General features: G+C 39.9%; 1 protein-coding gene across 4 annotated transcripts in view; it reads right to left on the bottom strand.

The window, feature by feature from the left end:
• Positions 1-15431, bottom strand: part of Dip2c (disco interacting protein 2 homolog C) — a 348427-nt gene that overhangs the window by 9541 nt on the left and 323455 nt on the right. For all 4 annotated transcript variants that reach the window (XM_026788415.1, XM_026788416.1, XM_026788417.1 and 1 more), the window contains 3 exons: positions 9526-9587; positions 3388-3445; positions 1280-1354 (listed from right to left, as the gene is read on the bottom strand). In XM_026788415.1, coding sequence (XP_026644216.1) covers positions 1280-1354; positions 3388-3445; positions 9526-9587 — 195 coding nt within the window. The remainder of the gene's footprint in view (positions 1-1279; positions 1355-3387; positions 3446-9525; positions 9588-15431) is intronic.

Here is a 15431-nt window from a genome sequence, read left to right as displayed (position 1 = left end):
ACATACAACACAGAGACTATGTTTTCTTCAGCTTGAAATTTGGCAACAGAACTTAAATATTTTCACTGCACATAGAAAAAGGCAATTTTCTGAGGTGATAGGTGATCCAAGTACCTTGAATGTACGTCATTTTCAGTGCATACAACCACTACTGCATCACAAATATTTTTGTGTACAACCTGACTTTATTTGCCAATTATGTTTTGATCAAAATGGAGTAAATATGAAAAAAAATCAACTACCTGCCTGGTTACCTTGGAAGGGTACAGAACACTGAGTGCAACACTTGATTAACCTAGTGCAGATCATTTTACATGATCACAAGATTCAAACTCAGGGTCACAAAGTAGCCAGATAAGAAAGAAATGTAGAGAGTAGGTAGAAATGGTCAGGACTTGATCATGAGGCATGTGTCTACCTACATGCTCTGTGGGAAAGTGTTCCTGGGTAGGCTGATCCTGTCCTATTGATGGTGACATGTAGGGTAAAGGATGCACATATGATCACACAAAGACATTCTCAGGTGAGCAGCCAAGGCATAGGCAGGATAACTTGAGGAAAGGTGATATGGCTCTATATAGAGTCTGAGACTTGGGCCTTGCCATTTTCTCAGGAACCCTACTTTCTCAAAGCAATCTTATCAGTGGAGAGAATAAGAGAAAGGACAAGGTGTGATAATTGACCTCACCAAATGAGTAGTCTCAAGGCCCAGCTGATGTCAGTGGAGAAAATTTAAAGGCTAGGAAGCATGATGGAGATTTCTTTCCAGCCATATCTTGCCACAGCATGGTGGGGACCAAATGGCAGGAAACCACAGTGGGTGGGATTTCATCACAAGCAGTATAAAGTACCACTGTCTAAAACATCTATCGAACTACTACTTTTCTATTCTGTGGACTTTTGAGTTGTGTGGACGTCATGCTAGGTGTAGATCTGTTTACACTGAAGGTTTCAATAATTTCCTGATGAAGGAGATCTTAGAAATGGAGAAGGCTCATGAGAACATTCTCCAGAGTGAGTCTGCAGAGGTCAAATTTACTGTGCTTTTGAAATTCTCCGATGAGTGTCTTCTATGTCCTTAGGTGAATGCCACTCTATAATACTGAGCCTTGCAGGAATGACTGAAGTTGTAAAGCACATTTCTAGCTCTTTTTTGGCTACCATGACTTGCCTCATGTGAGTAGCATGAGCTGTGGATGACAGTAAGTGTCAAAGCACAAACGAGCTCAGAGGTTTGATGTGGGAGGAAACATTTCCCAGAAGACTTTCCATAACTTACCTCTCCAAGGTGTGAGTCTCCCAGTGGGCCTTTAGTTTCTGGATTGGCAATAATGATCCGGACTCCAGGAAGTATCTGTTTGAGAGAAGAGAGGAGACAATTTTTGACTGTGGCTAAAAAGGCAGGCAGGTATCATACACGTTCCCATGGCAACCTTGCTTAAATGTCAAGTGGCCATTTTCTTTCCAAAGACCACTAGAGAGCATTGTGGCATAAGTTAAAGCATGTGCCATTATCAAAAGATATTCTTGCTGTCAATGCTCTATGACTCTATGAGTCTGGGCAGAAGGACATTAAAATATGAAACCTGATTTTCAACCATATTTTAAAGCTGATAAATGCTCAGATCTGACTATTTACAAAGGAATTATGAAACAAAATCTAGGATAAATGATGAAATATTCCACATGATCTGATGTACAAAATAGGAATTTGCACATATTGATTTAACAACCTGGTATATGGGGGTTAAGGAAGCAGGCAGACCAGAGTCAACTGGAATTCAGGGGATTGCAGAGGCCAATTTGTAGGGATGTGTGTGGACTAAAAGTAACCAATCTCCAAATGATTCTTGGTAACTGATTCAGTAGAGAATGTTTTTGTAGTGGATAGAAGTAAAAGTTTGGTGAACTCCTAGCCCCACCTGGTGGGTTCTGACTACATCTGTCCTGTTATCCACTCTTCTCTACTATATTTGCATTTTGAGCCTCCGCGAGGGACCCACTCCTATTGGCAAACAACTTTTATTATAGACAATGACACTAAGTCCTTCCTTTCAACATTCACTGAACCTTGCAACATTCTACTGTATCACATAGAAAAGGGCTCAAAGGTCTACTCTAAAATCTCAAATATGACCTGCCTTGGTTCAGAAAATTTAACATTCTATAGAATGTTAAGTTAAAGCAAGACACTCTGTGGTAGAAATTCATCACATCTTATAGCAGTCAGGTTGCACCTGAAGGGTGATGACCCTGGTTTCTGTACCTGACAGTCCCACAGATTGTGTTGGGATGGTGGTTACTACCTTCCTACCCTGAGCACCACTTCATGAAGGGATAGGACTTGCAGAAATGGACATGTGTATTCTAGAAGTCCCACCACAACATAAGCTCTTTTAGAAGTGTGGCACTTGCCTTGCAAGCATGAGGAAAAGAGTTTAAATCTCCAACATCCACATAAAAAACTATGCATGGCTGTGCATGCCTGTAATGCCAGCATTGGGGATTACAGATGGGTGGATCCCAGCTCTCTTTTTAATCAACCTAACCAAAAACATGACGAACTTCTACTTCAATAAAGACCCTGCCTGAAGGCAATATGGCAGAGAGTGAGTGACAGAGGAAGGCACCCAATATCATGGCCTTTGCATGTGTGTGTGAACATGGGCATGTATACCACATATACATATATAAATAAAATAAACTTAACAAAAGAACTATGTCAAATGGAGAAAGGATTGCTATATAGGGCAAAAAAGGAAATGTTCATGCAAGTTTAAACATATTTTTAGTTCTCTGACTAACTGTGACAGAAACTAAACTAACAGGTGACCACTGGGAAGCATTATTCACATACTTTTCTTTTAGTGTGATATGCAGATTTTAGCTAGACCACTAGGATAATAAGAATCAATAGAATACTTTACAACCTTTGGTTCCATTAGGTATGAACAGGTGACTAAATAGTAGCTAATGGTATTCAAGTATAAGACAGTGTAAGAACCTTCTCGATGTTCTGAAAGTCTTTTCTCCTCCCAAAGGCTAGGACTGGGACTGAGAACATGGGCCAGATAACTGAACTATAACAGTCATAGTAAAACTTAGGCACCTCCTTAGGACACAGACCATAGAGAGATAGGTAGCATTCAGGCTTCTGGTGGCTTGAATGCAGCATAGGTTTGTTATTTAGAAAATAACAATGTTCAGACACTGTTATGGACTTTTTGCACACATAGTCAAACCACCCTGAAACATTATCTTCAAGAAAGCTTTTTTTTCCCCGGGGTAACACATGGTTTCAGAGAATATATTTCTCGACACTTTAAACCCCACTCATTCTTACTCACCTTTATACTTGGATAAGATTTTAACACTTCCATTACTTACTTTTCCAGACTCCATCAGAGGTAAGCTGTGAGGAGATCCCCTTTCTACCAACCGAACTCTGTAAGTAGAAATACATACAATTCAGTGGGCTTTTTGGACCACATCATTATCTTTGGCCACCTTTACTACATGGGCTTGGTAGGCCATCAAGGTAAATTAATTTTTATTATTACCCCATAACAAAGGTGGAAGTTCCAGAGAGGGCTACTGATAGCAGAATCAATAACACCCTGGCAAGGACAAATGGCATGAACACATCTGTAGTGACCAGAGACAGGAGATGGAGTCAAATTTGCCCCCACCTGAAAAACAACTGGAAAAATGCCTCTGCACTTAAAGGGGAAGGAGGAGCAGCAAATGCTAGGTGCCCAGGCCATGAATTTTAGGCCTATAGTTAGTACAGTTCTGCTTGGGTTCAGACAACATGCTGAGGAAATCAATGCCTGTGGGCTTAGTAGCCTGCTAAACTAAGAGTGCCTAACTGAAGAAACAGTGAAAATCCTTTCCAGAAGGGAGAAGTTTTCAGCCTAAAGCATTGTTAATGGTAACTTTGGAGAACAGTTGAGAAGACTTTGGCTGACCATGACCAGAGATGGCTCATTGTACTTCCAAGGTTCTACCTTTCAGGCTCTGGGATCTTCACCACACATTTTTCTTCCTTACCAGTTAATCAAAGACTAGATGTTGTTCACTTACCTACAAGGCAATTTTATGTGTGTGTGCTTCTATATATGTATGAATGACATGTGTGTGTGCAGAGGGGGAGGAAAGGAAGTCAGAGGTCAACAACTTTTTTTTTTTTGAGTCACAGAATTTCATTAACCTGGAGTTTGCTACATAGGATAGGCTATCTGGCCAGAAAGCCAGAGATCTACTGTCTCTGCCTTCTCGGTTCTCAGGGCTGTTAATATAAACGTGTCACCATGCCAGACTTTTTGACAATCTCTATTCACACAAAACAAAGGAAAGTGAGTGCTTGCAAATACTTGAACAGAACCATAATTTGGACCTGCAGCTGGGAAAAGAAAGAGCTGCGAGCTAAGTTGTGGTTAGGGCAACATCAGATCACAAGACATTTTCTCTGTATGTGCTTTATCATCACATCCCTCCAAGATACAGTATACAGAATACTTTTATCCCTACACACTAATAAAATGTAGCAAAGGCCACAGGAGGGGAAAACAAACAAATAAACATACAAAAAAAAAACAGAAGAGGCAATGGAACACACATCAAAAGGCTATAATTTCCTGAACAAATGGAGAATCCCACAACTACCAACAAGGTGATCTGCCATCACTCCAATGCTAATGCTCTGCACAGTGACTCTGAACTCTTGAGTTGAGACCTAGGGAAGACCTGAGCTCTGCACTGACTTCCTCACCATGAGAACACTTGCTGACACTGCCAGGCTACTGGGTGGGGCAAATGAACTAGAATATGGTAAGTCCATCCAGGGCCTCAATTACAGTCTCTGTGTTACACAGGCTAGTGGCTGTTACTAATAACTTTTCATTTAGAAAAGATTTATATGACTGATTTATAAGAGAGGTGGGCCAGCTGGAGAGTGGGAAAGGGCTTCACGTTTAGAAAGGCTAAGGTCTGTTTAGGAGGAGCTCAGCCGTGTCACTGGGCTGCATGTTTCCACCATTCATGCTTAGGACAAGGGATATTTGAAGAGGATGAGAAATGTGAACAATACAGCTTTCATGAAGCACCAAGGAAAGGGTTTGGAAGCAAGTTCCCTGGAAGACTGGGGCTCACCTCAGGGAAGGAAAACGGAAATTCTTATCAAAATACCCACGAGTGAGATTCTACAAAAGGCAATTTTCCTTTAGTTTTCTCCATGGGGACAGCTATCTGATTTTCAAGTATACTTCAGAGTATATTTTCAAGTGTTGGTTAATCAGAGAAATCACATAACATCACAATCCTGTGATCACATTCTAGCATCAAGTTCAGTCAAACATTGAGTTAAAGACTTTCCCTGTCTGAAGAGAACCAGTACTGAAATAAAGGAGGAAAAGAAGCTAATAATTAAGATGAAAAACAATCTCATCTAATCTCAAGGCATCTGTCAGTCACTCTAGACAATAGGTCACAGGAATCAAGTTAAGAATGGTATAAAATACAGAGCAGTGTGACTGCCTGTGTATAATTCTTAGGACAGTCATTTGTCAGAGGTCATTGCTCAGCAAAGAAGCATGTGCAATATTGATGCCCCAGCTCCCATCTGCTAGAACCACAGGCCACAACAAGTAGACCACAGACCAACATCTTGTGGTCAAGGCAACATACCCCAAATCTTCCCAAGGAATCCTGAAGTACACTTGGAAAAGTATGCAGGAATACTGGCACATAAACCACAGAAGTACAAATTCATATCAGTATGTGCACACACATACATAGAATACCTGTTTGCATATAACACACAGCATTCCCAATATATCAATGAGAACCACATAACACACCTTTACACACATTTAAGTCCTCACTTGCTTATAATACCTTCTTTACAATCATGGGCTTACATATGCAACTCATTGATAACATACTTCCTAGAAGCTCTTACAATTTCAACACACAATACCCTTGAGTTTATGTGCACAATGCAGAATACTCACACCACACATATACACATATATACAGAACTCATTCTACTCACACAGTGCACACCAGGGATCAAGCTAGCAAAACACCCCAGTCAAACAAACATTGTCTTCGATTTTCCCCTTGTTTCTCCTATCCTGCTGCTGATCAATCATAAGTCCACTGAGATGTCCTTTTCTTTGTCCACTATTTGTGGGAATCACTGGGTAGTGATTAGTCTAGAATCCATGTTTTGATTTCATTCATTTCTGTCTTCCTCTCAGGATGATTCCTGTGGAGCCCAGGCTGATCAAACTTGTTATGTAGCTGATTTTCCGCTCTTCCCAATTCCTCCTCCCAAGCGTTAGGATTATTACATGTACCACTACCTCCAGTTTATAAAGTAATAGGGATGGAACACAGGGTTTTTTACACGCTAAACTAAGCTAGTGCTCTACACCCCCAGCCCTAGAATTCATACTGTTCTAACCACACCCGTTAATCATTACTTCAGTTTACAAGAACTGATGGAAGCAAACAAATCTCCACTCTAGACCTTTGCATTAATACTGGGTAAGGATTTGACAGCCCATTAAAACTGTTTATTTTTTTTCATGGTAGTGCTTTTTTTAAATTTTATTAGATTTTTTTTTAAAAATACCAACTCAAACTCCCACTCCCTCCCCTCCTCCCATCCCTCCACACACCCTTCCACCCTATTCCCATCTAATCTTAAGAGAGGTAAGACACTTTGCTTTGTGGAAGGTCCAAAGCCCTCCTTCTAGCAAGGTATACATCCAAAGAGAATAGGATCCCAAAAAACCAGTACATACAGCAGATGTCTGAGAAATATTTTTCTTTCCTAAAGATGGAACAATTCAAGTGCTTAAGAAAAGATCAAACTGAAAGAGATTGAATTATTATTCATTTTAAATAAATACACAGTAAATAATACCTTTAAAAATGAATAACTTTCAAATATCCCCTGAATATTTTCCCTTGTATATGTGGTAATTAAATTTATTCTGGAAACTAGAGGAATATGTATCTTCATTATGTGAGGCAGAAATGTTCTCCATGACAACCTGGCTACAAATGCATATTGCCAAATCCCTAACATTTGGGCTACAAGAATAAAATGTGTATTAAACACAGAGACATAAAACCAAGCTTAAACGGTTAATGACTCTATTTAATCACTTGTTTCCGTAGAACGGACCTACTTAGATCTTGATCTCAGTCTCTAAGCTAGCTTGCACCTAACGGTCCTCTCTACTTTCCCACAGTGCATAGCATACTGAAAAACTAAGCTTTCCCAGGCTAATTAAGTGATAATTGGGCAGGTGTCTTGACACTCCCAAGTGAATGTCCCATTAAATCAATAGGTAAAGTAATTAATCCTTATGACAGATCCTCACCTAGCTGTAATGAGAAAACCACTAGCCTACTTTAATAGGAACACCAGAAGAATGAAAGAATAGCATTTTTAACAGCCCTCTTATTTCACTGCCTTCCAGCTATTGGCATTCGGTTTTCTCTGAGGGTAGCATGTTTGGGTATTGTGCATGAAGACATTAGGCCTTTGTAGGGAAGATTTACTTTACTACTAGAATTTCTACCTTCTCTCTGCCCAAGGCTCCCAGCATGTCTCAACTTACCCTAAGAACATCAGAGTTATTGTCTCCCCCCACAAACCCCAGCTATTACAGGTACCTGCAAAGACTCATTTTACTGTTCTCATCCTAAATACAGGGAAATTGAAAGCCTAGAGCTAATACCCTATCCCAGGGTCATAAATAAGGAGGATATCTAGACTTGGGCTTGTCCAATCCCAGGGCCACTATATCACAGGTGATGCAATACAAAGTATATTTTACATATATTGATTAAGGTCAAAGGCAATGCTAAAGATGTAAAACCTGGGTGATTTTATTTCCTTCTTGGAAGAGGTGGCTTCAATGTAGAGGAGATTGTATTTTAGCTGAGAATGATGGACTCAGTTTCTCACAAGGTTACAAGAAAAATATCCCTGGGGGAAGCCATGGGGGAACCCCAAAAATGTAGATGAGGCTGTCAGTGTGTCTGGATGTCAGGAAGGTGGACCTTCACTGACAGGTGAATGAAAGATGAAGATGATACTGAGATTTTATGTAGTAGGTCAAGGAAAAAGGTCCTAGGCAGATGGACTCAAGTGGACAAAGCAGGTACATAGTAAATGTCTATCTATTGAAAAATACAGTGGAGGATGGATCTGAAAAGATAACTCATTTAATAAACCCAAGTTTTATCCCCAGAACAAATATTAAAAACTGATCATGATAATAAGCAATTATAATACTTCCAACGCTGGGAGTTGGAGGCAGAAGTATCCCTAGAACTCATTGTCCAGCCAGTAGAGCAAATGTGGTAAGTTCAGTGAGTGATACTGTAGCCAAAACCAACCAACCAACCAACCAACCAACCAACCAACCAACCAAAGAAACAAAGGTGAATATAACCTGAGTAATGGCATCCCAAGCTGTTCTCTGGCCTTCCACGTGTATATTCACATGAGAGTTCTCATTTGCACGAGTACATACACAAACATGTACATGTACACAGACATGCACACATACCCACAGTAGAAATATAAGGAAAGTGAGTTGCAGAGTCATGGAGGTATCTCAGTCTCAGGATGTGGAGAAGAGTTGCCAGCATAGAGCAAGAGAAGCGGGTACATCTAACAGAAAAAGTAAACTGAAAGGCCTGAGGCAGACCTGAATGAAGGTAGAAGGGTAAGATCTCAGGAGATACTCTGGGGGCTGAGGAATAGTCCTCAAATTTTCTCTGATAGAGAAGAGAACTAAGCAGGTTATTTTAGGGAAACTGCACTGTATCATTCCCAAGCTCTTAGAAGGTCCTTAAGCACAGTCCACCATGCTGATATGAGGTCTGGGGACTGCCCAGACACAGCCCCTTAGTCTAAGGTATTCCATGCAGGAGGAGCTGTGGTCCAGCAGTCCATCAAGGGCAACATCATTCCTGATCATCACAAATGATGACATTATCCAGTGAGTTTAATAATACATAGCCCTTGAGCAATTTCCAGTACACAACTCACTATCATGTCTGCTTCTAATTATTTTAATATGAGCAAAGCATCCTAGGTAGGCAAGACTACTGACTTGAAATTAGGACAAGTGTCACCCATAAGGTCTTGGTCAAGATTACAGAATTAGACAAAGGGCTCATCTTTGACACAGTCCTCCTGCTCTTTCCAGGAGGACAGTGCTGATCTGATACTGAACATAGATTACTTCATCAATATATACCATGCAGACCACCATTTCATAGCACTTTCTCTATACCCTGCCCTTCTCAGTAAGGAGATTTATCATAAGAAAACAAATGATGGGTTAAAAAGATAGATAAATATAATAGATACAATTAATAGATAAAGACAGTTCTTGAAACATGAATTCTTTCACTTTTTTTTAACTTGGACACACATGTACTAGGTCACTAAAAAGGGAGGAAGGGAGAAATGGAGAAAGAGGAGAGAACTCATACCTGTCATGTCTCAGGGCTCTCATGTCAACATAGACAGTGGTAGGGTCAGGTCCTGATGTCCCCTATAAACAACAACAGGGTATGGTTAACCTGTTTGCAGGGAAAGAAAATATGTCTATACACCCTACTAACTGGTAAAACATCTGGTTTTTTATTCCCAAAGGAACATTTTAGGATCACACTGGCCCTTCAAAAAGTTTGACCCTATTTATGTATATATAGCAAGAAAAGGGGGGTACTTGTTTTACTAGAAAATGTTTGGCTGCAAAAGTGGTTTGTCAAAGATATGAAGTGTCTTGCTAAGAATTTTTCACAATATGCATTCAGAAAGGCTATTTTTAGACCTTCAGATACTGAAGCAGAAGCGTGACAGGAGTTGACAGATTGAGGAGGAAGATACAAGAGATAATTATTTTGTTCCTTTTAGTCCTGCTTGTGCCTCCAGTCTCAGAAGGCTATTTTTGTCTGTGACATAAGTCAGGGAAGTTCTATGTTTCCCAAAGTCAGCTGAGCAGTAAGTACTCTGAGCTGTCTTCATTTAACATAGTAGTCCAAAAATCTCATCTTGGCATCACAAATATCTTCTAAAAATATATGGGACTGACTTCTGACCAATGGCCTCTGCTCACTATTATTACTGAAATGACATAATATTTTACATTTAGTGTTAAAGCAATGCAATACCGAGGTTGAAAAAAAAAAACTATGGTAAATACTAGAGATTTGTGAAAGGGGTGGGAGAAGTTAAGCCCTTCAGAATTTACATAAATTGTACTATATTTCTTTAAGAAAGAATCTCAATTTTGCACCACAAGTATGTTTAAATGTAAGAATGAATAACAGCTTTGCTGGCATGATGATGCATGCCTTTCACCCCAGTGCTCAGGAAGCAGGGGCAGAAGCAGGTAGGTATTTTTTAAGTTTCAGGCAAACTAGGGTTACATAGTAAGACCCTACCTAAGACAAAACAAATCATTACTTTTTTGTTCTAATACTCTGTGATAGTAGTCAGTGGGGTCCCACCACTGAGAGCAGGAGAAAACAAAACCATGCAAGTAAGACTTGTATGCTTATAGTGATAGTGTCCTACAAAAAATATTCTTTCTAGCTTGTAATTATTCAATGGATCTGTGATATAGAGGAGCAGGTAGTGAGACACTGTCCAATGCAGTGAACAATGTGAGACTCAAAACCATAGGTGATCAATTAAAAACAAGAAAGGCATAAAACAAGTCCTGAAAAGTGGACAATGGTGGGAAATGGAAGTAGACCCAATCTACCCTAGGTGGTGCCTCTGCCACAGACCTGTAGAACACCTGTCCATTTCTGCATTGCACTTCCAGCATGTTCCAGTGTTGGAGGCTAGAAACGCAGGAGGTAAGGAAATGGGTATGAACTGGTGTGATGAACAAAAATGTCCCCTACCTGCTCGGCCAGTGTCCACAGCCGGTGGGGCTACAAGCAGCAGGAGGGTGGGGACAAGAAAAAAGGAAAAGACAACAGGCCAATAGACACAAAACACAAAGGACACACATAGGAGAGACACACACAAAAGAACACAACAATTTAGAATGGGATGAAGAAAAGGGAGGGATGGGGTAGGGAAAGAGAATGCAGAAAGCAAGGAACAAAGTAATAACAAGGTCAAAACAATGTCAAATATGGAAACCATTAAAATTAACCATACTATACTGTTAAAGGTGGAAAAACTGAAAAGATGCCAACATATCCACAGAGCACAGAAGAGAAGTAGAGGACAGATCATGGCATGTTAGTTGTGGCAGTATCTTTATCAGAAAAGTAGATGGCATGTCTCAACAGTGTCTTTATGGTGCTTTGAGTTTCCTCTTTCCTATGGCACTTGCAAGCATATATCTTAATGGTTCACCTCAAAGTATATGTTTCATTAGTTTAATCTACTGACTTCATTGAAACATTTTTTAAAAGATGTATTCTATTTTAAATTATGTGTGTGCATGTGTCTGCGCCTGTGAATGTAGACACTAGCGGAGAACACAGGCTCTGAGAACCAAACTCAGGTCTTCTTCAAGAGCAGTAAGTGCTCTTAATCTCTGAGCCACCTTTTCAGCTCCTTAAATAATTTTCTCATTATGACAGTGAGGATAAGTCTTTACATTTCCAACTATGGTACCCCATCCTATTTATAAGATTAGTAAAAGAAAAGCATCAGAGGTACATTTGAAGTATGAAGCTATCAAGTACCAGGCTCTTAGACTGTATATTTGCTCCTTTCTCTTTACACATGGAGTTTGACATCAGCCTGGGCTACAGGAGACCCTGCCTTAAAACAAAAACAAAACAAATTAAAAAAAAGTTTAAATTTTTAGGGAGAGTGGAGGTGGGACAGTCTGGGCAAAAGACAGTGGAAATCTAGCTAATTCACTGTACTGTCATCTGCCAGGCTGTGCCACTAGTTGTCAAACTGGTCAGTGGAATGAGATTCTCAGGGACCAGTCAAAGACTATGTTGCTTGGTTTTGAAATGTTTACTGGAACATGGCTCATTTATTTATACACTGTCTGTTTTTGCTTTGAGCTGAGTCTTCTGAAAAGACCACATCAACACCAGACCTAACTTCCTCACTCTGAGCCTGTAGAAAAACGTGCCCAGTGAAGGCTCCTTTTCAAGGGCTGGTAAGCAACATGCAATCGCTCAGGCTGGAGAGTGGTGCAGCTTTGCTGTTCTCACTGATCGTAAATGACAAGCTTGGGTCCTGGATTCTTGGTTCAAAGCATAGTCTGAAACCCAGGAATTTTTCTTGACTGTAACAAAGAACAAATCAACTGATGGAGGATCCAGGTTCTGTAATCTCAGATCAGAGACTTAATTACCAAGGACAACAAACAGCAGAAGACAGCAAGAAAGTTGTAGCTGACAGTGACTAACTCTCCAGAGCACACAAAAATTTCTGACAACATTTTATTTTTATTTGTTTTTTTGTTTTGTTTTGTTTTGTTTTGTTTTTCGAGACAGGGTTTCTGTAGCTTTGGTGCCTGTCCTGGAACTAGCTCTTGTAGACCAGACTGGCCTCGAACTCCCAGAGATCCGCCTGCCTCTGCCTCCGGAGTGCTGGGATTAAAGGCATGCGCCACCACCGCCTGGCAACACTTTATTTTTAACTTCTCTCATCTAAGAACATGGCAGAGGAAAACAAGTGACTTCAAAGTTCAAATTAATTAAACTCTTATTTTATCTATTTGTTTTATGCTGAGTGAGTTATACTGCCCTTTGAGCATTTCATTTTGTTCTCTTTAATGATCAATGACTCTTATTTCTATCATTGTGATGACTGTATTTCTCCTTCTCTGTGGGAGTTTCAAATTTCAAGTTTTAAGGTTGACTAGAACTATTACATTGATTTAATTCCACAGAGTTATTTATAGATAAGCTTTCCTCTCAGACAAATAACTCATCCTATGTAATAAAAAGCCAGTATTCATATTTAAGTTTCTTTTATTTTTGCCCCATAATGAGAAAACCACTGAGGTCTCCATAGGGAGATGGAAGGCATTATTTTCCTTTCTCTTCCTTTAATGAAAAGAGAATGCTAATTTTTATGTTACATAGCTAATGCAGAGAGTTTCTCTGCTTTAAATAGCAGTCAATGCTATGGAAAATTGTTCCCAGCATAGGTTAATAACAATGACACTGTTTAATGATCCTATAAAAACTGATGTTAAGTTGGGAATAGTGGCCCACCCCTTTAATCCTAGTACCCAGAGGCCAGTTTGGTCTACATAGAGAGTTCAGGGAAAGCCAGGGCTACATACTAAAACCCTGTCTCGAAAGAAAGGAAGGAAGGAAGGGAGGAAGGGAGGAAGGGAGGAAGGGAGGAAGGGAGGAAGGGAGGAAGGGAGGAAGGGAGAAAGGGAGAAAGGGAGGGAGGGAGGGACGGAAGGAGGGAGGGAGAGAAATTGATGCTAAAGCTAATTAAAAACTAAAGAGATAGTTTGCTTTTTACAGTATCTATATTCATCGTAAACTCAATAAATCAAAATTAAACCATTTTTATAGCTCAAGATTCTAAGAAATACCATTCATAAAAATTATAAATGGCTCATTTTTATAGATTTCTTTGTTTTTATTTCATATCTCTGCCAGTTAGCAAAGTCTACTTAACCTCTCTAGCTTTCTTTTAACCTCTCTAGCTTTTCTCTCATCATAAAAACCAATGATTGAACTTTATCATGAATATGGGAGGATCTAACTAGAAGCTGTCCTAATAAAAAGGTCCAAAATATTAATAACACTCCCCATTTTGTCTGTCTGTCTGCATGTTCTTACCGAGCAAAGCCTAAATGGCCATTTTCACTTGTAAGAACAATACACTTGATGAGGAATCACACTACGAGTGAATTTTGGAGAAATTCAGAAGTGCTATGTTTTTTAGATGGGACACTAAGCTGTGGTCAAGCAAGTATTCATTTAGCTGATACAATGTAATTCCTGCTCAGAAATGACAGCATCAGTGTATATGAGAGTGTGTTGAACCCTAAAGAAGGTCATCAGTGAAGCTGTTCCCCAGCACAACTGCTTACAGAAGACATGACAGAGAGTGTGGAGAATAAAAGGAAGAGGAATGAAGGCCCTTGAACCTATGGAGTCTGAAAGGTTTCAGAAGGGACCGGGAAGGGGACACAGCCTCTGCAATGCAGATGGTGAACAGCCAGTTTTAGGCAAAAACATTGCAGATAAAAGTGTGAGCAAGCAAAGGCATGGATGAACTCCACAGAAGAGAAGGTTGTTCAACATAGGACTGCCTACGGGTAGAGATATGTGAGGCTGGGTACTGAAAATAGCTGGGTGAAGAAGATGCTTGTAAAATAAAGACAGACCCATAATTTATGCCTTCTAAAGTTTAATGTTTAAAATTGCATTCATTTATTGTGTACAGTGTGGGAGAATGCTGAATACATGGACCGTGGTGCATGGGTAAAGATCAGAGGACAGCCTGTGAGAGTTCTCTCCTTCCACCACATGGCTCCTAGAGATTAAACTCAGTCCATCAGTCTCGACAGTAAGAAAGCATCTTTATCCACCTAGTCATTTCTCTGGCTCCCTTTTAAACTTTAAAATGGCATGCTATCTGATATATTTGCATATATGTGTATACAATTAGAGATAGGCTTGTTGAAGCCACAGGACAACCTCAAGTATTCTTTCTCAGATACTGTCCACTTCTCTTACAAACAGGGTCTTTCATTGGCTTGGAATTTGCCAACTAGACTAGGCTGGCTGGCTAGCAAGGCCCTAAGATTCTCTGGGGTTTTACTTCTTTGGTGTTGGGATTACAAGTATGTATTACCTAGCCTAGATTCCTTTTTAATGTGGGTTCTGGATTTGAACTCAGATCCTTGCAAGGCAAGCATTTTAAAACCGAGTCATCTCTCCAGCCCCTTCAGATACATTTTAAATGGTATTTATCAGTGTCTGTTCAGCACTAGAGGGGGGAAAAAAAGCATGATTTCATCTTTGAGTATTCAAGTCACTATTCAGGCCTTTTAGTTCTGTAGTTTTAAAAAAAAAATCCACAAAAAAAAATAAAAATAAAAAAAAATCCAAATCTATAAAGCACATAAAAGCCTAAAAGGCTAGGAAATCCCCTAAAAATGACATCATTAATTTTACAAAGCATTTCCCAAGAAGCAGATTTTTTTTAAAGTGAATTTAAATGTACTTTATTTTTAGACAACCTACATGACATGTTTCAACCACCCACGGAGACAGTGGGGCTGATCTATTGGGAGCTCACCAATGCCAGCTGGATTGTGACTCGAAAAGCAGGGGATAAACCCAGACTCTCTGAATATGGCGGACAATGAGGGCTGCTGAGAAGCCAAGGACAATGGCACTGGGTTTTGATCCTACTTCTTGTTCTGGCTTTG

This window comes from Microtus ochrogaster, unplaced genomic scaffold (genome assembly GCF_000317375.1).
Source record: "Microtus ochrogaster isolate Prairie Vole_2 unplaced genomic scaffold, MicOch1.0 UNK2, whole genome shotgun sequence".
Classification (NCBI taxonomy): domain Eukaryota; kingdom Metazoa; phylum Chordata; class Mammalia; order Rodentia; family Cricetidae; genus Microtus; species Microtus ochrogaster.
This window is presented reverse-complemented; position numbering and strand designations above follow the sequence as displayed.